The sequence below is a fragment of the Rhinopithecus bieti genome, unplaced genomic scaffold, assembly GCF_001698545.2.
Source record: "Rhinopithecus bieti isolate Rb0 unplaced genomic scaffold, ASM169854v2 scaffold_6933, whole genome shotgun sequence".
NCBI classification, from domain to species: Eukaryota; Metazoa; Chordata; class Mammalia; order Primates; family Cercopithecidae; genus Rhinopithecus; species Rhinopithecus bieti.
In genome coordinates, this window is record NW_016805426.1 from 591257 (window position 1) to 618653 (window position 27397).

Sequence of the window (27397 nt, forward strand, 5' to 3'; positions counted from 1 at the left end):
TCCATTGATATGATATGTACAGAAGAATTAAATCCATAGAGACAGAAAGCAATTTGATGGATGCCACAGGGACCTTTGTTTGCATCCCAACTTTGCCATTTATTGGTGGTCTAACCTTGACCAAGGTATTTAACCTCTTGAGATTCCAGTTCGTTCATCTGGAGAAGGGGGATGCCTGCGAAGCCCACCTCAGCAGAGCACTGTATGAGAACTCTGAGCTTGGACCTGCTCAGCACTTTTGTTTTCTTTTTCTTTTTTTTTTGAGACAGTCTTGCTTTGTTGCCCAAGCTGGAGTGCAGTGGCACGATCTTGGTTCACTGCAACCTCTGCCTCCTGGGTTCAAGTGATTCTCCTGCCTCAGCCTCCTGAGTAGCTGGGATTAAAGGTGTGGGCCACCACGCCTGCCTAATTATTGTATTTTTAGTACAGACCGAGTTTCACCATGTTGGCCAGGCTGGTCTTGAACCCCTGACCCTTCTCAGCCTCCTAAAGTGTTGGGATTACAGGCGTGAGTCACCACGCCGGGGCCCTGCTTAGCACTTCTGTCATAGGCTCCTGTAACGCATGCCATTTCCAGTTGTTTTGTATCTGGATGTCACGTTAGACTGGACCCCACGTTGGCAGGGACCGCAGCCGCTGTGTTGACCACTCTGCTTCTGCCCTGAGCACAGTCCCTGGCACATTGTCGTCATACAGGCTGGGAGGGGAGAATGGAGAGTGACTGTATTTGGGGTGAGGAGAACACTTTGGAGCTAGATAGCGGTGGTGCCTGCAGTCCAGGCTGGTCTCAAACTCCTGGGCTCAAATGATCCTCCCACCTTGGTCTCCCAAAATGCTGGGATTACAGGTGTGAGCCACTGCACCCGGCCTGAATTTTTCACATTTAAATGGTTCATTTTACGTTACTTGAATTTCACCTCGATAAAAAACAACAAGGCATCTGAAGTTGTCCAGAGGCTGCACACAGTGTGCGGAAAGGCGGGCCAGGGTGACTCGTTTTAAATGTCACTGAATTCTTCATTGTATTTTATTTTTACTTTTTTTTGAGACAGGGTCTCTCTCTGTTACCCAGGCTGGGAGTGCAGTGGGACAATCACAGCTCATTGCAGCCTCAACCTGTACCCCCCAGGTTAAGCCATCCTCCCACCTCAGCCTCCAGAGTAGCTGGGAACACAGGTGCACACTACTATGCCCGGCTAATTTTTTTTTCTTTTTTGGGGGGACAGCATCTCACTATGTTGTCCAGGCTGGTCTCAAACTCCTGGGCTTAAATGATCCTCCCACCTTGGTCTCCCAAAATGCTGGGATTACAGGTGTGAGCCACTGCACCCGGCCTGAATTTTTCACATTTAAATGGTTCATTTTATGTTACTTGAATTTCACCTCGATAAAAAACAACAAGGCATCTGAAGTTGTCCAGAGGCTGCACACAGTGTGCGGAAAGGCGGGCCGGGGTGACTCGCCCCTCTGGGGGTCAGGAACGCTGTTCTGGATAACTCGGATCCCCCTGGGGATATGAGTCTGAACTGCCCCAGCGAGTGCAGCTGTGTGCAGGGCCTGCAGTTCCTGTTTCCTTCCAGCCTACAGCCCAGAGAGGCGCGTGCTTCTCCCCACGGAGGTGGGTCTTCATTTCAGGGTCAGACCTGAAAGCATCGGTTGCGTTTGCTGGAGTTGTTGTCAGCATGTTTGCAGCTTTGATTTAGAGGCCGGGATAAAGGGCAATTATCAAGGGGCTGCATGTTCCCGGCATGGCCACGATGGGCCCGGGCAGTGTCCCTGGAGGCAGCAAGCTCACTGGACAGGAACAGAGGTGCCATTGTGTGTGGCTAAAGCAGCTGTGAAGTCAGTGCTTCTCTGCTGCACTGTGAGGCAGGAAGAAGATGTATTTCCACCTCGCGGGGCACCTCGTGTCCTGTCTGTGGGGTCTGTGGCCACCAGGCTCCACCTAGGTCCTGCTGCAGGAAGTGGGGAGGCCAGTGGCTCTGGGGCCTTCATTTAGATTTTTCGAGAATTCCTGCCTCCATGCTTTGTCCAAAGCTCTCCTGAAAACCCCTTGGAAAGTCAGGCACAGCATAGTGGAGGTGCTGTTCCCACGGTTCATGTCATGCGGCCCTGGAAGGTCTCACTCGCTGCAGGTGACTGGGCAGGAGGACATACAGCAAGGCTTCAGTCCCACGACTGCCCTGGTGACGCGGGCCATGTCCTCACCCTCACGCCCCCTTGTTGCCCCTTTATTTCTGGCATTTCCTTCCTCGGTGGGAGGCCCCCTCTCTGATGCCCCAAATAAACACCAGACCCCGCCTGTCAATCACACCCCTTCACTAACACAATGTCACCCTTTCTGTGCATCAGTGCCCTGTGCTGTCAGAGCTTTGTGATACAGACTCAAACTATTTGGGGATTCTATGTTGGCCAAGCACTGGCCAGGTATTTGACATGTGTGGATTCTTTTAACCCTTGTAATTACTGCATAAAGCAGGTATTACTAAATCCATTGTTCGGATAAGGGCACTGACTCAGAAAGATTGAGGTTGGCCAAGGCAAAAAGCTGGTGAGTGGTGGGGCAGGATTCAAACGTCTGAGTTACTGGTTTTTAAACTGTAACTTCAAAAAACAACAATAACAAAACAAAACCCAACAAACAAATAAAAATAAATAAATAAACTGTAAGTTCAATAAGCTGGCCCTATAAATAAACGAGTTACTAGAGGCATTATCCCTCCAGAGCAAAAATAAGAGATTTCTGTGGCAGCAGTCATATATTTGTAGAGATGGGAGTGATTTGGATAGATTTTTTAATGGTAGGGGCGGGGTCTTCGCACAGCCCCTAAATCACCAAATGTGACTGCCTGGTCTACCTGCACCAGAAGCTGCTATTTGACAGCTTTACTTAGCAAATGGCTTAATCATGGCATTTCCCCCTTGAATTGATGTAAAGGTGACTCCAAGAACACAAATTCATTGAAGGTGTTTCTGCCACTGTCCCCTTCATGTATATATATCAAAGAAAATCAAGAGTAGGACGCCCCTGAGGCCCTGGCGTGAGCTGGAATGCTCTTCTCCAACTCATGGTGTTGTCTTCTATACTAGTCTGTTCTCTCATTGCTACAAAGAAATATCTGAGACTGCATAATTTATAAAAAACAAGGTTCAATTGGCTCACGGTTCTGCAGGCTGTACAGGTAGCATAGCACCGGCAACAGCTTCTGGGGAGGCTTCGGGAAGCTTCCAATCATGGCGGAAGGCGAAGGGGAGCAGGCAACTGACATGGCGGGAGAGGGAGCGGTGGCGGGGGGCGCATTTTTAAACAACCAGATCTCATGACAACTCACCACTGTGAAGGATCTAACCCCATGACCCAAACACCTCCCACCACGCCTCACCTCCACCTCCAACACTGGGGATTACAATTCAACATGAGATTTGGTGGGGACACAGACCCCAATTATTTCATCTTCTGTGAAGCCCAACCAGATCCCCCATCCCTGACACAAATTGCTCCTTCTTTGGTATTTCTCACCTCCGTTAGACTGTGAGAGCCTTGAACTCGGGCACTGTGTTTTAGCTTCCTTTTCAGTGCTCTTTCAATGAGAAAAACATTAAAGAATGAAGAAAGGGAGGAAAGAGGAAAAGCTTCCAGAAGGCTTACAATTCAATATTAAAAAGATAATGTGGGACCGGGCGTGGTGGCTGACGCCTGTAATCCCAGCACTTTGGGAGGCCAAAGCAGGCAGATCACGAGGTCAGGAGTTCGAGACCAGCCTGACCAACATGGTGAAACTCCTGTCTCTACTAAAAATACAAAATTAGCCCAGCATGGTGGTGCACATCTGTAATCCCAGCTACGCAGGAGGCTGTACTCCCTTGAACCCGGGAGGCAGAGGTTGCAGTGAGCCAAGATAGTACCACTGCACTCCATCCTGGGTCACAGAGGGAGACTCTGTCTCAAAAACAAACAAGCAAAAAACACAATTAAAAATAGGCAAAGAATCTGAATAGACATTTCTCCAAGCAAGATATATAAATGGCCAATGAGCTCATGCAAAGATGCTCAGCTGGGCGCAGTGGCTCATGCCTGTAATCCCAGCAATTTGGGAGGCCGAGGTGGGTGGATCACCAGAGGACAGGAGTTCAAGACCAGCCTGGCCAACATGGTGAAACACCCTGTCTACAAAAAATACAAAAGAATTGGCCGGATATGGCACAGGCATGGTGGTGCATGCCTGTAGTCCCAGCTACTCAGGAGGCCGAGGCGGGAGAATTGCTTGAACTCAGGAGGCGGGGGCTGCAGTTGGCCAAGATTGCACCACTGCACTCCAGCCTGGGCAACAGAGTGAGACCCTGTCTCAAACAGAACAAAACAAAACAAAAAACTGTAAGTCACTTATTTTAGCTGTCTTTTTTGGGTAGTTTTATTTTAAAATCTAAATCTTGGAACTTGTGATAAAGTTGAGGCTTACACATATGAAATTTTAAACCAGAACTGTATTTAGCTTTGTTTTAGCTTTGAAGAAGTTATCTATCTTTCACCATGGAAAGAGAAGCTGTGCTATCAAAATAGCTCCTCCCCGCTCTCTGCTAAGTGAAAATGTGAAATCTCCCAGCTGACTATTTTCATCTGCACAAGTAATCATTTCCTGCTCTCCTCTCTTCTCTCCTTTCTGTGTAGGGGGACAGAAGCTATATATATATATACACACACACACACACACATACAGTTTAGCTGTGTTTTGTAGTCAGAAAGACTAGTGACTAACTTTAGAGGAGATAAAATAAGAAGCTCTCATATCTTAAAAAAAAAAAAAAAAGTCAAATGTGAGTCTTGACTGTCCTAGGAAACCCCCATTTTCAGGTCGGTGGCTTCTAATGATCTCATCTTCCACGAAGCTCGGCCCAGAGGAGCCACGTCGCTCAGGACTCTTGCTCTTCCCTCTTTGGAGACAGAAGCAAACAAAGAGACTGATTTCTTTTTTTCTTGAGGGACCACCTTTTACAATATTTGCTCTAAATACATAGTCTAAATCATAAACCTCAAGCCAGGCACAGTGGCTCATGCCTGTAATCCCCGCACTTTGGAAGGCTGAGGCGGGAGGATTGAGTGAGCTCGGGAGTTCAAGACCATCCTGGGCAACATACAGAAACCCCATCTCTACTAAAAATCAAAAACATTAGCCAGGTACAGTGGCATGCGCCTGTAGTTCCAGCTACTGAGGAGGCTGAAGCAGGAGTATTGCTTGAGCCCTAGAAGTTGAGGATGCTGTGAGCTGTAATTGCACCACTGAACTCCAGCCTGGCCAACAGAGTGAGACACTGTCCCAAAAAAGAAAAAACATACGCCTGGTCTAATTTTGATCAAAGGTATTTTTGAGCCTTACTATAGGAACAGGCATTCCATTTGTTATATATAATATATCATTGAAGATCTTTCCTTGCCAATCTGCCCAGGAGGACAATCTGTGTAGTCATTTGCCCTGTGGCGACACAGGCCCCCTGAAATGTGAGAGCCTGGTGGAAATTCTACACTACAGAATGGTATTTGCTGTTTGCTGAAAATAACTTGTAAAGAAGTAGAGCCGGAGGCCGGGCGCGGTGGCTCAAGCCTGTAATCCCAGCACTTTGGGAGGCCGAGGCGGGCGGATCACGAGGTCAGAAGATCGAGACCATCCTGGCTAACACGGTGAAACCCCGTCTCTCCTAAAAAATACAAAAAACTAGCCGGGCGAGGTGGCGGGCGCCTGTAGTCCCAGCTACTCGGGAGGCTGAGACAGGAGAATGGCGGGAACCCGGGAGGCGGAGCTTGCAGTGAGCTGAGATCCGGCCACTGCACTCCAGCCCGGGCCACAGAGCGAGACTCCGTCTCAAAAAAAAAAGAAGAAGAGCCGGTCCCAGATGTTTGTGGGTGAAACACGTCGAAAGACCTCTCTGAAAGCCTGCAAAATGATTTGCCTGTGAAGTGGACCACTTCATCTTTGGGTGAAAAGAGGAAATTATTATTTACCCCTAAGGCCTGGGAGGAGTTCTTATTTCAGCTTGTCTCATTTTTGGATGCTGGCAGATGGGAAAAGCCAACAAAGTAAATTGGTCGAGGGTGTTGCGATAGGTCACAGAGCTGGGGAGGACGTCTGAGGGGTGAATTCATGTCACTCTCGGTTGCTTCTCTCCCTGACCACTCCTGTCACTTGGAAAACTACGGTAAAGATAAATTAACCCAGGCAGTGAAGAGCTGGCCATGTAGATCTATCGTCCCAAGAGCTCAGGGTCTGCTGCTGGCTCACTGCCATTTCAGCCTCTTTAGTAACTTCTTCTTTTTTTTTTTTTTTTTGAGATTGAGTCTTGCTCATCGCCCGGGCTGGAGTGCAGTGGCACGACCTCCGCTCACTGCAAGCTCCGCCTCCCGGGTTCACGCCATTTTCCTGTCTCAGCCTCCCGAGTAGCTGGGACTACAGGCGCCGCCACCACGCCCGGCTAATTTTTTGTATTTTTAGCAGAGACGGGGTTTCACCGTGTTAGCCAGGATGGTCTCGATTTCCTGACCTCGTGATCCACCCGCCTCGGCCTCCCATCTTTTTTTTTTTTTGAGACAGAGTCTCGCTCTGTCACCGAGTCTGGAGTGCGCTGGTGTGATCTCGGCTCACTGCAACCTCTGCCTCCCAGGTTCAGGCGATTCTCCCATCTCAGCCTCCCGAGTAGCCGGGACTACAGGTGTATGCCACCATGCCAGGCTAATTTTTGTATAGTTAGTAGAGATGGGGTTACACCATGTTGTCCAGGCTGGTCTTGAACTCCTGAGCTGAGGCCATCCGCCCACCTCAGCCTCCCAAAGTGTTGGGATTACAGGTGTGAACCACCACACCCAGACTAGTTCTTTTTTTTTTTTTTTTAAATGGAGTCTCGCTCTGTGGCCCAGACTGGAGTGCAATGGCATGATCTCAGCTCACCGCAACCTCCGCCTCCTGGGTTCAAGTGACTCTCCTGTCTCACCCTCCTGAGTAGCTGGGATTACAGGCACCTGTCACCATGCCTGGCTAATTTTTGTATTTTTAGTAGAGACAGGTTTCACCATGTTGGCCAGGCTGGTCTGGAACTCTTGACCTCAGGTGATCCACCTGTCTTGGCCTCCCAAAGTGCTGGGATTACAGGTGTGAGCCACTGGGCCTGGCCCCCGCCCTTTTTTTTTTTTTTTTTTTTTGCAATGAAGTCTTGCTCTTGTCACCCAGGCTGGAGTGCAGTGGTGCAGTCTCAGCTCACTGCATCTTCTGTTACCCAGGCTCAAGCAATTCTCCTGCCTCAGCCTCTTGAGTAGCTGGGATTACAGGCGCCCGCCACCACGCCCAGCTAATTTTTGTATTTTTAGTAGAGACGGGGTTTCACCATGTTGTCCAGGCTGCTCTCAAACTCCTGACCTCAAGTGATCCATCCACCTGCCTCTGCCTCCCAAAGTGCTGGGATTACAGGTGTGAGCCACCACACCTGGCCTCTGTTTTTTTTTTTTAGACAGGGTCTTGCTCTGTCACTTGGGCTAGAGGGTAGTGACACAATATCAGCTCAGGGCAACCTCCACCTCCTGGACTCAAGCAATCCTCCCACCTCAGCCTCCCAAGAAGATGGAACTAGAGGCAAGCCCACCACGCCCGGCTAATTTTTGTATTTTTTGCACAGACAGGGTTTCGCCGTGTTGCCTAGGCTGGTCTCGAACTCCTGGGCTCAAGCGATCTGCTCGCCTCAGCCTCTCAAAGTGCTGGGATCACAGGTGTGAGCCACCATGTCTGGCCAGCAAGTTCTTTGGTCATGGCAAAATGAAACCAAGTTGAAAACTGTAAAACAACGCAGGGGAAAATGTGGTCCTTGCCGGTGATTTGTTCATTGTCATTAGCAACCCACTTTTGGTCCAGATGGATGCCGAACAGTAAAAGTGTCTGGTTGTTATTGAACGGGGTGCTTTGTGTGTTGGAAAATGTGAGTCAGACCCAGAGGGGAAATTCAGCCCCACTGAGAAGTCAAGCATGGTGTCAAGCCAATGAGAAAAGGTCAGTAAATTTCTAGAGTTTTCTTTCACTGTACTCTATTCAGGAAACTGGAATGGGAAATTAAAATTCCAGTCTAGACATAATCGTCACTGATATTTAAGAGACAGAAAGAAAATTTCCCAACTCTTTGAAAGAAGTTGCAAACACAGCCTGATCTCTTTATGTCGAAATGGTCCAGGTGACAGTGTGAGAAGGTGACGCTCTGTTTACTAAGAGGGCAGGGGCCAGGTATATTTTAGGACCCTCATCTATGTGATCTCAGACAAGTTACTGAGCTTTGTTGAGCCTCAACTGCATTGGACAGTTTTAGGTCTTAAATCTTTTTTTTTTTTTTTTGAGATGGAGTCTTGCTATGTCACCAGGCTGGAGTGTAGCGGCACAATCTCGGCTCACTGGAACCTCCGCTTCCTGCCTTCAAGCAATCCTCCTGCCTCAGACTGCCGAGTAGCTGGGACTATAGGCGCATGCCACCGCATCCGGCTTATTTTTAGTAGGGACAGGATTTCGCCATTTTGACCGGGCCGGTCTTGAACTCCTGACCTCAGGTGATCTATCCGCCTTGGCCTCCCAAAGTGCTGGGATTACAGCCATGACCCACCTTGCCCGCGTAGGTCTTAAATCTAAGATACAAAATAATCTGATACTACTGCTCCATGTTTCTATTGGGTAAATCAAGAACCCCCCCCACCAGCAAGCCACGGAATTACCTTTAATGACAGATTACAAACAAAATAATACTACAGTAACGACTTGTCATCATGTACCTTCTCTGTGCCAGGCTTTCCTCTCACAGCCATGTGGCAAGGTAGGTATTGTGACCTTTTTACAAGTGAGAAGATTGAAGGTAAGGGGCCAATCCACCTGGGCTGTGATTTATTTATTTATTATTATTTTTTGGACACAGGGTCTCACTCCTGTCACCCCAGGCTGGAATGCAGTGGCACGATCTCAGCTCACTGCAGCCTCAACTTCCCAGGCTCAGGCGATCCTTCCTCCTTAGCCTCCTGAGTAGCTGGGACTATAAGCACGCACCACCATGCCTGGCGAATTTTTGTTTTGAGACAGAGTCTTGCTCTGTTGCCAGGCTGGAGTGCAATGGTGCGATCTCGGCTCACTGCAGCCTCTACCTCACAGGTTTAAGCGATTCCCCTGCCTCAGCCTCCCGAGCAGCTGTGATTACAGGCGGGCACCACCATGCCCAGCTAATTTTTGTATTTTTAGTAGAGACAGGGTTTCCAGGCTGGTCTCAAACTCCTGACCTCAGGTGATCTCCCCACCTCAGCCTCCCAAAGTGCTGGGATTACAGGTGTGAGCCACCGCACCTGGCCTAATTTTAAAAGTTTTTGTAGAGACAGGGTCTTACTGTGTTGCCCAGGCTGGTCTCGAACTCCTGGGCTCAAATGATCCTCCCTACTAGGCCTCCCAAAGTGTTGGGATTATAGACTTGAGCCACCACGCCAGGCCAGGCTGTGATTTAAACACAGAGCTCTCTGGTGCGATCCATCCATTCTGCCAACCTGTCCTTTGCCACCCAGAGCACTGTGGTTTTTTTTTTTTTTGAGACAGAGTCTCCCTCTGCCGCCCAGGCTGGAGTGCAATGGCACGATCTCGGCTCACTGCAACCTCCACCTCCCGGGTTCAAGAGATTCTACTGCCTCAGCCTCCTGAGTAGCTGGGATTATAGGTGTGTGCCATCACGCCTGGCTAATTTTGGTATTTTTAGTAGAGTCAGGGTTTCACCATGTTGGTCAGGTTGGTCTCGAACTCTTGACCTCATGATCTGCCCACCTCAGCCTCCCAAAGTGCTGGGATTACAGGCGTGAGCCACTGTGCCCCTCCAGGTTTATTGTTTTTAGATGCCACATATGAGTGAGATCTTACAGTGTTTGTCTCTCCGTGCCTGGCTTGCCTCACCCTAACATCACATCCTGCAGCTTCATCCACGTTGGCACAAGTGACGTGACAGGAGTTCAGGAAGGGTTTTTAGAGCGGAATCAGCGATGGTGCCTGTCCAGGGAGAGACATTTAGGCTGGGGCAAGAAGAACCAACAGGAATCAAACTCATGACAAGTCAAGAAAAGAAATTTCCAGGAAGACACTGAGGTGGAAGGAAATTGGCTTGTTCTGTTTTGTTTGAGGAACTGAAAGGAGGCCTGGGGCGTGAAGAGAGGTTGAGTGAGAGGCATCTGTGGCAAGAGACTGGGCTGTCCCCCTGGCTTCCTTGGTGGTTCTACCCTGAGAAGTAAGAGGCAGGGAAGGGCACAAGCTAATCTGTTTCTGGTTTTCCCAGGCTGCTCTGTGAGAGTCACAGAAAGGGAAGTACAAAAGTAGAAGTAGGCTGGGTGCGGTGGCTCACGCCTGTAATCCCAGCACTTTGGGAGGCTGAGGCAGGTGGATCACTTTAGGTCAGGAGTTCAAGACAAGTCTGGCCAACATGGTGACCCCCACCTCTACTAAAAAATATACAAAAATTAGCCAGGCGTGGTGGCAGGTGCCTGTAGTCCCAGCTACTTGGGAGGCTGAGGCAGGAGAATCACTTGAATCCAGGAGGCAGAGGTTGAGGTGAGCCGAAATCACACTGCTGCATTCCAGCCTGGTGACAAAGGGAGACTCTATCTCAAAAATAACAACAACAACAAAGTGGGACTGGGCATGGTGGCTCACGCCTATACTCCCAGCACTTTGGGAGGCCGAGGAGGGCAGATCACCTGAGGTGGGGAGTTCGAGAACAGCCTGACCAACATGGAGAAACCCTGTCTCTACTTAAAACACAAAATTAGCCGGATGTGGTGGTGCATGCCTGTGATCCCAGCTACTCAGGAGGCTAAGGCAGAAGAATCGCTTGAACCCAGGAGGCGGAGGTTGCAGTGAGCTGAGGTAATGCCATCATACTCCAGCCTGGGTAACAAGAGCAAAACTCCGTCTCAAAAAAAAAAAAAAGTGTAAGTAGCAAGGCCATTGATGAGGCCATTCCAGTAACTCAGGAAAGGGAAACATGGCAGAGCCCATGTCTGAAAGGTGCTCCCACATTTCCACTCCCACCTCTTCTTGCAGAACTTTACTGCTCCCATCAAGAGGTAGAGTCTACTTCCCTCCCCTTGAAACCCCGGCGAGACTTTTTGACTGCCTTGACAAATGAATGTGGCAAAGGGACACTGTATGACTTTCTTTTTTTTTTTTTGGAGACAGAGTTTCACCAGATCTCAGCTCACTGCAATGTCTGCGTCTGGGTTCAAGTGATTCTCCTGCCTCAGCATCCCAAGGACCTGGGGCTACAGGTGGGAAAACAGTAGACCTCACCATGGTTCCAACGGGGCTTGAACCCAGGACCTTCTGTGTGTAAAGTAGATGTAATAACCACTTCACTATAGAACCACATGCCACAGGAGTTCCAAAGCTAGGCTATGAGGCTATGAGGCTGGGCAGGGTGGCTCACTCATGTAATCCCAGCACTTTGGGAGGCCAAGGTGTGTAGATCACCTGAGGTCAGGAGTTCAAGACCAGCCTGAGCAAAATGGTGAAACTCCATCTCTACTAAAAATACAAAAAAAAAAAAAAAAAATTAGCCAAGCTTGGTGGCATGTGTCTGTAGTTCCAGCTACTTGGAAGGTTGAGGCCGGAGAATTGCTTGAACCAGGGAGGCAGAGGTTGCAGTGAGCTGAGATTGTGCCACTGCACTCCAGCCTGGAACAGAGCGAGACCCTGTCTCAATAAATAAGTTAATAAATAAATAAAGTAAGTTAGGCTATGACAGGCAATATGGCCTTGCCAGGCTCTGCCTCCATCTCTCTCTCAGCTCACACCAGCTGACATGGAGAGACCCAGGGAGAGGCCCACGTGAGGAGGAACTGAGGTCATCAGCCAGCAGCATCTGCCAGACATGGGTGATTTCAGCCTTCAAATCTTCCAGTTGCAATCCCCAATCCCTGGGAGCAGAGACAAGCCATTACTGCTGGACCTATCTGAATTCCTATCCATAGAGTCCATGAACATAACAAAGGGCTGCTTTACACAGCTAGATTTGGGGGTAATCTGCTGTGCAGCCACAGTACCTGGAACAAGAGGACCATGACTGGAGCTTGCCTGGTGGCCGTTGGGGGGCTTGCTGAAAGTGGACCTATTTGAGATGCTGAATAGAAATTGAATTAACAAGATGTAGTCATGAAAGGGACAAAAAATGTCTTAATTATAAAAAAATTATAAAGACCCGTCCAGGTGTGATGGCTCACACCTGTAATCCTAGCACTTTGGGAGGCCGAGGAGGGTGGATCACCCGAGGTCGGGAGTTTGAGATCAGCCTGACCAACATAGTGAAACCCTGTCTCTATTGAAAATACAAAATCAGCTGGGCGTGGTGGCAGGTGCCTATAATCCCACCTACTCAGGAGGCTGAGGCAGGAGAATTGCTTGAACCCAGGAGGCAGAGGTTGCAGTGAGCTGAGATTGTGTCATTGCATTCCAACCTGGGCAACAAGAGCGAAACTCCATCTCAAAAAAAAAAATAAAAGAACAAATATAAAGATACAGACTGGGCACAGTGGCTCGTGCCTGTAATTCCAGCACTTTGGAAGCTGAGGCGGGAGGATCACTTGAGGCCAGGAGTTTGAGACCAGCTTGTCCAACATGGTGAAACCCTGTCTCTACTAAAAATACAAAAATTAGCTGGGCATGGTGGCACACACCTGTAATACCAGCTTCTCAGGAGGCTGAGACATAAGAATGGCTTGAACCCGGGAGGCGGAGGTTCAGTGAACCAAAGTCGTGCCACTGCACTCCAGCCTGGGTGACAGAGAAAGACTATGTCTCAAAACAAAAAACAAATACAAATAAAGATATGAAGGAAGGCCCAGTTAGAATACATTTTTGAAAATGCTTCTTTACATTTTTAATGATGCATGCATTTCACATTGAGAGCTTCATTCTTTTGGTTTAATAATTTGATCCTTGATAAAATACAGACAATTGGCTGGGCATGGTGGCTCATATCTTTGGAAGGCTGAGGTGGGCAGATCACTTGCGCCCAGGAGTTTGAGACCAGCCTGGGCAACAGGGTGAAACCCGGTCTCTACTAAAAAAAATACCAAAAAATAATTAGCTAGGTATGGTGGTGCATGCCTGTGGTCCCAGCTACTTGGGAGGCTGAGGTAGGATGACCGCTTGACTCATGAGTCAGAGGCTGCAGTGAGCTGAGATCACACCCTTGCACTCCAGCCTGAGTGACAGTGAAATCCTGTCTAAAAAAAAAAAAAACAGACAACTCAGGAATTGATAAAATTTGAAACTTTTTCATTAACATGAAATGAAGACTGAAATCTAGTGTTCTTTTTGATAAAGACAACAGAGGCACCCAAAGGCTAAGGACTTACATCCCCAGGGAGGGAAGGAGAAAGAGAACAGTAGGAAAAAGGGCTATAAATGGTGCTTGTCTCACTGCTTTCTTCAGTTGAGCTCTTCTTAGTCTTGGACTGATGCTAACTTGATGATTTTCATTCGCCTTTGACGACTGAGACCATTAAGTCAAAGAGGCTCACCTGGTGCTACTGTTCCTAATACTAACAATGGCTCACGCGTGTTGGGTGCGTGTGCTTGGCCAAGCATCATGCACACTATAAGGTACCATAAGGTACCTGGAATGTGCTTTGGTCAAGGTAGAGGCCAAGGCAGATATCCAGGCCTGCACGACTCAGGGAGTTTGGTGCACAGACGCACACCTCCACTTGTTACATAACCTGTTTGTGTAAGTTCATACTTGGCTCTAAGGCACTATTGTCTGTAAAAGGTATAACTGCCCCGCTGATGCTATACAGGTGCTCTTGAGGTTCGGCTCAGCTTGACATGGCTTGATGTGGTGGTTGTGCTTGTGCCCAGAGAAAGGGAGACAGCCAAAACTGTCCATCTTGTAGACAGACAGGAGGGAGCCAGGACACAGCTCTGCTTGCTTGTGCCAGAGAGAGAAAGAGTTAAGCTGCTGACCCTGAAGGCAAGGGAGAGCCGGCTGTGCAGCTGCAGGTGTGGGGGTCGCAGGAGCCACAGAGCGGAAGCAAATAGCTGAGATAAAGGTGGACAGCGTGAGAGAGCTAATGTGAGTAAGCTGCTAATAAAAAGCCACTGATGAGAACTGCTGCTGAATAAAACCATATTCACCTGCCTAGGACCCCCACCCAAAAGCTTTTCTGCTCATCCACTCACTCCCCTCGGACTTCAGCATCGGCTGGCCCTGGACCAGGATCTGACACAGGCCAACTCAGTTAATCCTCACAGTAAATCTGGGAAGGAGGCACCATTTTGCTCATCATTTACCAGGACACTGAGAGGCAGAGGGAGTGTAACCTGCATGAAGTCACTTGGAGCGTCACTGCAGGGGACTAACACCCTACATGGCTATGGGGTCTTGTTCTCTGCTCCGAATGCCATCCTCACAGATTGTTCTCATGTCCCTTACAACTGCATGTCTATAAATAAGTGGATTTGCTCTCTGGTCTCTAAAAAGCAGCAAAGACTTGCACAGATAATTGTCCCCAAATAGTCTCAGTGAAGGCACCTCTGATAAGGGCATATGGTAAAGCCCTGTACCGTCCCTAAATTTCAATTTTCTTCTAGCAGTCATGTGACTGATCTATGGTCAGTAGGATGTGAACAGAAATGATCTATGTGCCTTCTGAAAAAAAGGGGGCATGCATGGCCTGCCCTTCATTCTTTTTTTTTTTTTTTTTTTTTTCTTTTTTTTTGAGACAGGGTCTCACTCTGTCTCCCAGACTGGAGTGCAGAGATGCAATCTCAGCTCGCTGTAACCTCTGCCTCCCAGGTTCAAGCGATTCTCCTGCCTCAGTCTCCTGAGTAGTTGGGAATAGAGGTGTGTGCCACCATGTCCAGCTAATTTTTGTTTGTTCTGAGACGGAGTTTCGCTCTTGTCCCAGGCTGGAGTGCAATGGCACGATCTTGGCTCACTGCAACCTCCACCTCCCAGGTTCAGGCAATTCTCCTGCCTCAGCCTCCCGAATAGCTGGAACTACATGCATGCGCCACCATGCCTGCTTAATTTTGTATTTTTAGTAGAGATGGGGTTTCTCCATGTTGGTCAGGCTGGTCTCCAACTCCCGACCTCAGGTGATCTGCCCACCTTGCCCTCCCAAAGTGCTGGGAGTACAGGTGTGAGCCACCATGCCCAGCCTAATTTTTGTATTTTTAGTAGAGACAGGGTTTCACCATGTTGGCCAGGCTGGTCTCGAACTCCTGGCCTCAAGTGATCCACCTGCCTCGGCCTCCCAGAGTGATGGGATTACAGGTGTGAGCCACTGCGCCCAGCCCTCCCCTTCATTCTGTTGCCCTCCACAGGTTGGGGAGCAATCTTGGACCAATGGAAAAGGTCAACCTACTCAGGACAGCAGAACAACCAGCAGAAGGAGCCTGGGGTGCTGACACCTGGGGCTGGTTGAGCTCGTCTGTAGTTGGCTATGCCCAGACTCTTATGTGGGAAAGAAAATACTTTGGTTTAATCCATTGTTATTATTTGGTCTTTATTTAGAGACAGGGTCTCACTCAGTTACCTAGGCTGGAGTGCAGTGGTGTGATCATAGCTCACTGCAGCCGTCAACTTCTGGGCTCAAGGCATCCTCCAGCCTCCGCCTCCCAAAGTGCCGGGATTACAGGCGTGAGCCACCCCACCTCCATCTAATTTTTATTTGTTTGTTTGTTTTGAGACGGAGTCTTGGTCTGTTGCCCAGGCTGGAGTGCAGGGGCGGGATCTCAGCTCACTGCAAGCTCCGCCTCCCGGGTTCACGCCATTCTCCTGCCTCAGCCTCCCTAGTAGCTGGGACTACAGGCGCCTGCCATCACACCCAGCTAATTTTTTGTATTTTTAGTAGAGACGAGGTTTCACCGTGTTAGCCAGGATGGTCTCGATCTCCTGACCTCGTGATCCACCCACCTCGGCCTCCCAAAGTGCTGGGATTACAGGCCTGAGCCACAGCGCCCCACCACCATCTAATATTAAATCACAAAATGGAATTATTTAAGTCTGTATCAGCTGGAAGACAGGAAAGGATGTGGTAGACCCAGGGCTCTGTGTTCAAGGGGCAGGAAGAGCCTATCTAGAGGTGGAAGCTCTAGAACTCCGAGAGCTGCTTTAAAGTACCACATACTATAATCTAAATAGAAACGTCCTATTATATCCAAGGAATCTGTGCCATCCCACTCCCAGCATTTTAGTTAGTGCCTGTGTTTGCTTGTACTGATTCACAAGAGCCTTTTTTTTTTAAAGGAGCTATAAAGGAGATTATTTCTGCTGTGCTGCCGTCTGTTTTTTTTTTTTTTATTATAAATGTATAACCCAAATTTTACTGTCATTATTTGAAGTTATGTGTAGAGCTAATTAACTCAATATAAAAAGGACTCTTACAAATCAACAAGACAAAACAATGGTCAAAAGATAACGCAAGAACTGGTTTCATTAATGGCCGCAATCAATGGCCTCTGTGTCCAGTCCTGTGGGTTCTGCCCCCCCACACTAATTCTGGGCATGACCATACCTTGCTTTGGCCAATGGGATGGAAGCATCTACACAAACAGAGCTGAGACTGGAAAACACATTCAAGTCTCTTTCCTCTCTTGAATCTCTGCCACTGTCATGAAAATCAGCCTGGGCTAGGCTGATGGAGAGACCACGGGGAGCAGAGCCAGCTTGATCCACCCAAGGCCATCCTATACCAGCTCAGCAACCCACTAGCTGACGGGACACAGGAGTGAGCCCAGCTGCAAGCAGCAAAGCCACCCAGATGCCCTACAGACTCCTGTTTCAACCCACTGAACCTTGGGGTGGTCTGTCACTTAGTAACAGCTAACTGATACAGGTAAAAATAGGAAAAAGAGCTATAATGGCCAAAAAACAAATCTAAAGATCTTCAGTCTGATTAAGAAATGCAAGGCCAGGTGTGGTGGCATATGCCTGTAATCCCAACACTTTGGGAGGCCAAGGTGAAAGGATTGCTTAAGGCCAGGAGTTCGAGACCAGCCTGGCCAACACAGTGAGACACCCTACAAAAGTGGGATCTCTACAAAAATTTTAAAAATTAGCTGGGCGAGCTGGTGCGTGCTTGTGGTCCCAGCTGCTCAGGAGGCTGAGAAGGGAGGATTGCTTGAGCCCAGGAGGTCGAGGCTGCAGTGAGCTATGGTCACACCACTGCACTCCAGTCTGGGCAACAGAGCAGGACCCTGCCTCTTAAAAAAAAAAAAAAATTAAAATCATGAAGTATTATCTCAAGTTAGTGGCCATTAAAAGTGTGGTACTGTGGCTGGGCACAGTGGCTCATGCCTGTAATCCCAGCACTTTGGGAGGCCGAGGCAGGTGGATCACCTGAGGTCAGGAGTTTAAGACCAGCCTGGCCAACATGATGAAACCCATCTCTACTAAAAATTCAAAAAAATTAGCCGGGGCGGGGGGGGTGGTGGGCGCCTGTAATCCCAGCTACTTGGGAGGCTGAGGCAGGAGAATCGCTTGAACCCAGGTGACAGAGGGTTGCAGTGAGCTGAGACTGCGCCCCCGCACTTCAGCCTGGGCGACAGAGTGAGACTCCATCTCAAAAAAAAAAAAAAGGTGCGATACCACACAGCTTTGGTGATGGGTATGCCTGGGAAGGAATCTTGGCAAAAGCGAGTGATGTGGATGTCTGTGGCGCTCGAGACCCATCCCAGCCTCCTGGGCATGTGAGCCCCACACTGCAGACACAGGGAAGTTACTAGCTACATGCCCCGGGCTCCCGTAGGTTCAGATTTTGAGATGTGAGTTGGATTCTGCTAATTGCTTGAGTTTCGGAAGGCAGAAGCGAAAGCTGTATTTCTGCTTCCACTAACAATGACTGCAAATGATTTTCTGGGCAGTGTTCTGATCATTTTGGCCTCTCGACTGCAGCAGATGAAGACAGTAAGCTTCTGGAGTTGGAAGCGGAGGAAGCAGCTTCCTAGACTGGCAGAGATTTTCCTGATTGAAAAGGCACTTCTTTTTGAGGCCCAGGTCTGAAGTACAGCCCTTGATACCGTCCCTGAAAGTTTAACGAGATTTGTTCTCGAGTCTTCCTGACAATTCTGTGCACCATCAGGACCCTGTAACAAATCTCCTTCTGCATAAGCTGGCTGCAGTGAATGCTACTCTCTGCTAACTGAACTGTAACTGATACAGTTGGCAACCTAAAAAAAGGGACAGATCCTTTGATCCGCTTCTAGGAAGCTATCTTCCAGTCATTCCCAGAAGGACACAAAGAGGTATCCATGCCACTGCTCTTTATAATAACTTAAAAAACCCTAGAATGTCCTACAATGTCCAGAACTAGGGAACAGCTTAGACAGATTGTGGTACATCGGAAAGATGGAATGTCAGAAAGAATGCAACATTATGCAAAGTTAAAAAGAATGAGGTAGATTGTTAAGAACTAATGAGAAAATGAAAATAACAAAACAAAAAGAACTAATGAGAAACAATGCACTCAGTTTAAAAAGTTGCAAGAGTATTATATGATCCTATTTGGAATAATCTTTATTTGTACTGTCTGAATTATTTTTTACCAGGAGTAAATATTTTAGAATATAAACTCACTAAAAATGAAATAAAGCACATGAGTGTTACATCATATATAACCTTATTCAAATCCATGGGTAATTCCTTGAAGGTGTACCATGTGCAGGAGCTGTGTGCAGCCTTCTGGGGTTTGTAAGGTAAGATATGGTAACTGACTCAGGCTGGGTGCGGTGGCTTACACCTGTAATCCCAGCACTTCGGGAGGCCAAGACAAGTGGATCACCTGAGGTCACAAGTTTGAGACCAGCCTGACCAACATGGCAAAACCCAGTCTCTACTAAAAATACAAAAATCAGCGGGGTGCGGTGGTGGGAGCCTGTAATTCCAGCTACTTGGAAGGCTGAGGCAGAAGAATCACTTGAACCCAGGGGGCGGAGGTTGCAGTGAGCCGAGATTGTACCACTGTACTCCAGCCTGGGCGACAGAGCCACTCTGTCTCAAAAAAATAAATAGTAACTGACCTCCAGGGATGCATGACTCAGTGGCCTTGACTACCACTTATATAAATAGTTCTAACATTAGACAAACCATGTGATAATTGCTACAAAGTGCAAAGCAGGAAGAGGGGTGGAGAAATTAATTTTTGTGAACCTAGAAGACGTCTCAGGCTCTGCTGGGTGAGGATGAAGAGATTATGCCAAGAGCTAATTTTTATTAAATGCTTTTTCTACTCCTGGGTTCTTTGAGAATCAATGACACTTATTATGTATTATATGCCAGACCCGGTGCTAAGTGGCTTAGATGCAATGTCTTTTTTTTTTTTTTTTGGTTATCAGATAACCCTTTGTGAAAATATTTTCCTTTTCACTCTTTAACTAGCTGGGCATTCCACTGCTTCACTGTTGGTATCATCTGTGATACCATCAACATTGCAGCTCACAGACTGGGCAGTCCCTAGGAATTCTTTTTTTTTTTTTTTTTTTTTTTTGAGAGGGAGTCTCGCTCTGTCGCCCAGGCTGGAGTGCAGGGGCGTGATCTCGGCTCACTGCAAGCTCCGCCTCTGGGGTCCACACCATTCTCCTGTCTCAGCCTCCCAAGTAGCTGGGACTACCCACACCCGCCACCACGCCCGGCTAATTTTTTTGTATTTTTAGTAGAGACGGGGTTTCACCATGTTAGCCAGGACGGTCTCGATCTCCTGACCTCGTGATCCTCTTGCCTCGGCCTCCTAAAGTGCTGGGATTACAGGCATGAGCCACCGCGCCCAGCCCCCAGGAATTCTTGAATGGTTCCAGAGAGTTCTCTGGCTAAAGACTGGTGCTGCATCTCTTGGGCAATGTTGACAATCTCATCAAAAGTGGTGCTTCCACTGTGTTTCATGTTTTTGTGTTTCTTTCTGTCTGTTGGTGGTTCCCAAAGGTTGTGACGATCAGGGCAGAGGCAGAAGGCACCACCTCAATCTGGGCCTGTCTGTTGTGGCCTGTCAGTTTCACTGTCATCCTCAGACTCTTCCAGTCAATGGTTGGTGGTGTCATCAGCAACCATTTTTGGAGACAGACCCAGGGAGCTAACCTTGGGGGCCAGTGCAGATGTGGCACTGACTTCGCCACTAGCATACCTCAGATATACAACTTGGATCTCACTGGGGTCAAACGTAGGCAGTTGCAGTCGGTTGAACTCAGGTTCAGGATGACTGAAGCAAGTTGCACTTTGCCTTCTCTGAGCCGAAAAGCGAAAGGTGCTCAGGCTCCCGGCAACTCTGTGAAGAAAGTTATTATCATCTTAGTTTACAGATGAAACTGAAGCTCAGAGAGGGCAAGCAGCTAGCGCAAGGTCCCACAGCTGGACTCAGGGCTGCTGGCCACAGGCCCTGGCTCTACATGCTGCACAGTCAGGGAGGGAGAGTCCCATGCGTGGTTGGAAGGCAGGAGGGAAGGCGAGGCTGGCGCTAGATAGCAACAAGCTGTTTGTTTTGGGCATTTCTCCTGTACTAGACACTGTGCTAAATGACCCTTCTGCTTTGTTTGCCTGGAAAAGTCCCCATCTTAGTGAATTCTGAATTTCCACCTACTGTCCTGGAGCAGCTGACTGTGGTGGAGAAAACTGCAGGACAGGGACCCTCAGCTGCCCCATACAGCCAGTGATACTGCCATGTCCCTGACTCCATGGGCTTTCAACACGCGGCCTCCCCAATGCAGTGTCCACACCAGCATTACCTGAGAACTTGGGAGACAAGCAGATACCATAGGAGAGGGAAAGGGGAGCTGCCCTCAATTCAGATCAAGTTTCCCCTGTGCCAGAAGAATCAGTCCTCCAGATGGGTGGGCAGCACGAGGCCTGCAGTGAATGTTACTGCGCTGTGCGCTCACAAAGTTAGAGGGCAGAGCTCATATTAAAGGTTCATACTGAGAGGTGAAGCCAGCTGGACTTCCTGGGTCAAGTGGGGACTTGGAGAACTTTTCTGTCTAGCTAAAGGATTGTAAATGCACCAATCAGCACTCTGTAAAATTGCACCCATCAGTGCTCTGTGTCTAAAGGATTGTAAACGTACCAATCAGCACTCTGTAAAATGGACCAATCTGCAGGACGTGGGTGGGGACAAATAAGAGAATAAAAGCTGGCCACCCCCAGCCAGCAGCAGCAACCCACTCGGGCCCCTTCCATGCTGTGGAAGCTTTGTTCTTTCACTCTTCATAATAAACCTTGCTGCTGCTCACTCTTTGGGTCTGCGCCAACTTTAAGAGCTGTAACACTCATGGTGAGGGTCTGTGGCTTCCTGAAGTCAGCAAGACCACGAACCCACTGGGAGGAACAAACAGCTCCGGATGCGCCATCCTTTAGACTGTAACACTCACCGCGAGGTCCGCGGCTTCATTCTTGAAGTCAGCGAGACCAAGAATGCACCAGAAGGAATAAATTCTGGACACATTTTGGCGACCCAGATGGGAACCATTCAGGCATCAACAGGCTCACCCTTGAAATGCATCCTAAGTCATTGGGACCAATTTGACCCACAAACCCTGCAAAAGAGGTAGCTCATTTTTTTCTGCACTACAGCCTGGCCCCAGTATTCTCTGACGGTGAAAAATGGCCACCTGAAGGAAGTATAAATTACAATACTATCCTGCAGCTTGACCTTTTCTGTAAGCGGGACAGCAAATGGAGCGAAATACTTATGTCCAAGTTTTCTTTTCATTGAAGGAGAATCCACAACTATGCAAAGCTTGCAATTTACATCCCACGAGAGAACCTCTCAGCTGACCTCCATATCCTAGCTTCCCTATAGCTCCCCTTCCTATTAATGATAAGCCTCCTCTAATCTTCCCCACCCAGAAGGAAACAAGCAAAGAAATCTCCAAGGGACCACAACCTCCCCCACCCCCACTATCGGTTATGTCCCCTTCAAGCTGTAGGGGGAGGAGAATTTCGCCCAACCCAGGTACATGTCCCCTTCTCCCTCTCTGATTTAAAGCAGATCAAGGTAGACCTGGGGAAGTTTTCAGATGATCCTGATAGGTACACAGATGTCCTACAGTGTCTAGGGCAAACCTTGGATCTCACTTGGAGAGATGTCATTAGATCAAACCCTGGCCTTTAATGAAAAGAGTGCGGCTTTGGCTGCAGCCCGAGAGTTTGGAGATACCTGGTATCTTAGTCAAGTAAATGACAGAATGACAGCCGAAGAAAGGGACAAATTCCCTACCGATCAGCAAGCTGTCCCCAGTATGGATCCCCACTGGGACCTCGACTCAGATCATAGGGACTGGAGTCATAAACATCTGCTAATCTGTGTTCTAGAAGGACTAAGGAGAATTAGGAAAAAGCCCATGAATTATTTGATGATGTCTACCATAACTCAGGGAAAGGAAGAAAATCCTTCTGCCCTCCTCGAGCGACTACGGGAGGCCTTAAGAAAATATACTCCCCTGTCACCCGACTCACTCGAGGGTCAATTGATTCTAAAAGATAAGTTTATTATCCAATCAGCCACAGATATCAGGAGAAAGCTCCAAAAGCGAGCCCTGGGCCCTGAACAAAATCTGGAGGCATTATTAAACCTGGCAACCTCAATGTTCTATAATAGGGACCAAGAGGAACAGGCCGAAAAGGAAAAGCGAGATCAGAGAAAGGCTGCAGCCTTAGTCATGGCCCTCAGACAAACAAACCTTGGTGGTTCAGAGAGGACAGAAAATGGAGCAGGCCAATCACTTGGTAGTGCTTGTTAATAGTGTGGCTTGCAAGGACACCTTAAAAAAGACTGTCCAACAAGAAACAAGCTGCCCCCTCGCCTATGTCCACTATGCTGAGGCAATCACTGGAAGGTGCACTGCCCCAGAGGACAACGGTTCTCTGGGCCAGAAGCCCTCAACCAGATGATCCAACAACAGGACTGAGGGTGTCTGGGGCAAGCGCCAGCTCATGTCATCACTCTCACTGAACCCAGGGTATGTTTAACCATTGAGGGCCAGGAAATTGACTTCCTCCTGGACACTGGTTTGGCTTTCTCAATGTTAATCTCCAGTCCTGGACAGCTATCCTCAAGGTCTGTTACCATCCAAGTAGTCCTGGGACAGCTATAACCAGGTATTTCTCCCACCTCCTCAGTTGTAATTGGGAGACTTTGCTCTTTTCACATGATTTTCTTGTTATGCCTGAAAGTCCCATACCCTTATTAGAGAGGAATATATTAGCCAAAGCTGAAGCTATTATCTACATGAATATGGGGGACAAGTTACCTATGTGTTGTCCCCTGCTTGAGGAGGAAATCAACCCTGAAGTCTTGGCATCGGAAGGAACAAACTCAAGCTCCAGCCTTAAGCCTCCCCATAGGACAAAACTTCTCTTTATACATCACAGAGAGAGCAGGAATAGCTCTTGGGGTCCTTACTCAGACTCGTGGGACAACCCCACAACCAGTGGCAGACCTAAGTAAGGAAATTGATGTAGTAGCAAAAGGCTGGCCTCACTGTTTACCAGTAGTTGCAGCAGTGGCCATCTTAGTGTCAGTGGCTATCAAAATAATAAAAGGAAAGGATCTCACTGTCCGCACTACTCATGATGTAATGGCATACCAGGTACCAAAGGAAGTTTATAGCTATCAGACAACCACCTACTTAGATACCAGGCGCTACTCCTTGAGGGACCAGTGCTTCAAATACGTACATGTGTGGCCCTCAACCCTGCCACTTTTCTCCCAGAGGACAGGGAACCGATCGAGCATGACTGCCAACAAGTGATAGTCCAGACTTATGCCACCCGAGAGGATCTCTTAGAAGTCCCTTAGCTGATCCTGACCTTAACCTATATACCGATGGAAGTTCATTTGTGGTGGAGAATGGGATACGAAGGGCAGGTTATGCCATAGTTAATGATGTAACAGTACTTGAAAGTAAGCCACGTCCCCCAGGGTGCAGCGCCCAGTTAGCAGATCTAGTGGCACTTACCCGAGCCTTAGAACTGGGAAAAGGAAGAAGAAAAAATAGCAAGTATGCTTATCTAATCCTACATGCCCATGCTGCAATATGGAAAGAAAGGGGGTTCCTAACCTCTGGGGAGCCCTCATTAAATACCACAAGGACATCATGGAGTTATTGCATGCAGTGCAAAAACCCAAGGAGGGGCAGTCTTACGCTGCCAAAGCCATCAAAAAGGGGAAGGAGAGGGGAGAACAGCAGCATAAGTGGCTGGAAGAGGCAGGGAAAGACCAGCAGAAAGGAAAGAGAGAAAGAGACAGAGACAAAGAGAGAGAGAGGGAGGAAGAGACAGAGACAAAGAAGGAGTCAAAAAGGGAGACAGAGAGAGGAAGAGACCGAGAGGCAGAAAGTCAAAGAGAGAAGGAGAGAGAGGAAGAGACAGAAAAAGAAGAGTCAGAGAGAGAGAGAGAAAGAAAGTCAAAGAAAGAGAGGAAGAGACAGACAAAGGGAGTCAGAAGGAGAGAGGGAGACAAGAAGTCAAAGAGAAGGAAAGAGAGATGGAAGTAGTAAAGAAAAAACAGTGTCCCCTATTCCTTTAAAAGCCAGGGTAAATTTAAAACCTATAATTGATAATTGAAGGTCTTCTCTGTTACCCTACAACACTCCAATACCACCTTGTTGTCAGTGTAAGCAAAGGCGTAGCCTGAAAGCACTGAGGCCACTGACAACCCATAGCCTTCCTATCAAAAATCATTAACCCAGCAGGTTTCCTCACAAGGGATCTAAATCTTAACTAATTACCATACAAAGGTCCAACCAGACCTAGGAGGAACTCCCTTCAGGACAGGATGATAGATGGTTCCTCCCCGATGGTTCCTCCCCAGAGATTAAGGAAAAAAGACACAATGGGTATTCGGTAAGTGATAAGGAAACTCTTCTAGAAGCAGAGTTAGGAAAATTGCCTAATAATTACTCTGCTCAAACGTGGGAGCTGTTTGCACTCAGCCAAACTTTAAAGTACTTACAGAATCAGGAAGGAGCCATCTATACCAATTCTAAGTTACTATGGACTGAACGAGGTTTTATTAATAGCAAAGAAAAATTAGAATCCCAAACTTATAAGGTTTTCAACAAAAGGAAAGTTTGCTAAAAGTTAACAGGATAAGTATTATCCTAACCTCTAATCTTATGGAAATCAGACCCTATCAATGCCCCTCCAAACTCAAGTCCTTCAGTGCAGAGTCATACAACTAATACCCTTACTTACAGGGTCAGGAATGGCCACTGCTACAGGAACCAGAAGAGCAGATTTATCTACTTCATTATCCTACTACCACACACTTTCACAGATTTCTCAGTTTGCAAGAAATAATAAAATCTATCCAGTAAGAATAGTAACTACAATCCCAAAGAGACTCTTTGGCAACAGTGACTCTCTAAAACCACTGAGGCCTAGACCTCCTCACTGCTGAGAAAGGAGGACTCTGCACCTTCTTAGGGGAAGAGTGTTGCTTTTACACTAAACAGTCAGGGACAGTACGAGATGCCGCCTGGTGTTTACAGGAAAAGGCTTCTGAAATCAGACAACACCTTTCAAACTCTTATACCAACCGCTGGAGTTGGGTGACATGACTTCTCCCCTTTCTAGGGGAGCCATCTTGCTATTACTCGCCTTCGAGTAATACAGCCATCTTGCTATTACTTGCCTTCAGGCCCTGTATTTTTAACCTCCTTGTCAAATTTATTTCCTCTGGGATCGAGGCCATCAAGCTACAGATGGTCTTACAAATGGAACCTCAAATGGAATGAGCTCAACTAACAACTTCTACTGAGGACCCCTGGACCAACCCGCTGGCCCTTTGTCTGGCCTAAAGAGTTCCCCTTTGGAGGACACTACAACCACAGGGCCCCTTCGTCACCCCTATCCAATAGGAAGTAGCTAGAGTGGTCATCGCCCAATTCCCAACAGCAGCTGGGGTGTCCTGTTCAGACAGTGGATTGAGTGGTGAAGCCAGCTGGACTTCCTGGGTCGAGTGGGGACTCTAGAAAGAGAACGTTTCTGTCTAGCTAAAGGATTGTAAATGCACCAATCAGCACCCTGTAAAAAATGCACCAATCAATACTCTGTGTCTAGCTAAAGGATTGTAAATGCACCAATCTGCAATCTGTAAAAATGCACCAATCAGCGCTTTGTGTCTAGCTAAAGCATTATAAACGCACCTATCAGCACTCTGTAAGATGGACCAATCAGCAGGATGTGGGCAGGGACAAATAAGGGAATAATAAAAGCTGGCCACCCCCAGACAGCAGCAGCAACCCACTCTGGTCCCCTTCCATGCTGTGGAAACTTTGTTCTTTCACTCTTCATAATAAATCTTGCTGCTGCTCACTCTTTGGGTCCACGCCACCTTTAAGAGCTGTTAACACTCACTGCGAGGGTCTGCGGCTTCATTCCTGAAGTCAGCAAGACCATAAACCCACCAAGAGGAACATACTACTCTGGACATGCCATCTTTAAGACTGTAACACTGCGAGATCTGTGGCTTCATTCTTGAAGTCAGCAAGACCAAGAACCCACCAGAAGGAATAAATTCCAGACACAATACCACAAAAAGATAAAAAAAAGCGAAGGGGTGAGAAGAAACTTTTGGACAAGTTTGTACAACTTGTGGCCCAGGTGGCTTTGAATGCGGCCCAACCCAAATTTGTAAACTTTCTTAAAACATTGAGATTTTTTGCGATTTTTTTTTTTAAAGCTCATCAGCTATCCTTAGTGATAGTGTAGTTTATGTGTGGCCCAAGACCATTATTTTTCTTCCAATGTGGCCCAGGGGAGCCAAAAGATTGGATATCCTGTTTTTGGAGGTGAGGGATGTGTTTACTGCCTTGGCTGTGGTGATAGTTTCCGAGGTGCACAAATATGTCTGAATTAACTGTACATATCAAGGATGTGCAGCTTTGTGTACCAATTATACCTCAGTAAAACCACCACAAAAAGGAAAAGAACAAAAGAAATGCAAATTCCTAGACTCCACCCTGGACCTACAGGCCCAACCCTCTGAGGCTGCCCAGCCACCTGTCTCCAGCAAGATGGGGGCCTGAGAAGCACTGCCCAGACCTTTGCTCCCCTAACGGACTATTTCACATCCTTCGCTAACTCCTCAGACCTCCCATACTGCGTCCTCACTCTCAGTCAATCACCTGCTTTCCTAAATCCCTGAAGAGTCGAAGCACCTAGAAGACAGCTCGGTGTCTCCCAGCACCAATACCCCAGCTCCTGCTCATTGCCCTTCTGCTCGGCTTTCCCTCTTGAGGCTGGGGAGGAACTGGCAGGGCAAACATGAATATTTGCCCTTGTGCACAAAAAGCTACTCAATGCAGCTGCCATGGTCACCCCTGGGAACTAGCTGGAAGCAGCTGGGGGTTGCCGGGGAGAAGGGGTGGGT

General features: G+C 48.0%; 1 protein-coding gene across 5 annotated transcripts in view; it reads right to left on the minus strand.

Moving 5' to 3' along the window:
• Positions 1 to 27397, minus strand: part of ANKRD16 (ankyrin repeat domain 16) — a 69358-nt gene that overhangs the window by 21613 nt on the left and 20348 nt on the right. For 2 of the 5 annotated variants that reach the window (XM_017872453.1, XM_017872452.1), the window contains one exon: positions 19739 to 20296. In XM_017872453.1, the coding sequence (XP_017727942.1) occupies positions 20222 to 20296 (75 nt within the window). In that variant the 3' untranslated portion in view covers positions 19739 to 20221. Of the gene's footprint in view, positions 1 to 4398; positions 4933 to 19326; positions 20297 to 27397 lie in introns of those variants that run through there. The other 3 variants (XR_001885711.1, XR_001885710.1, XM_017872449.1) reach the window with 3 other exon arrangements.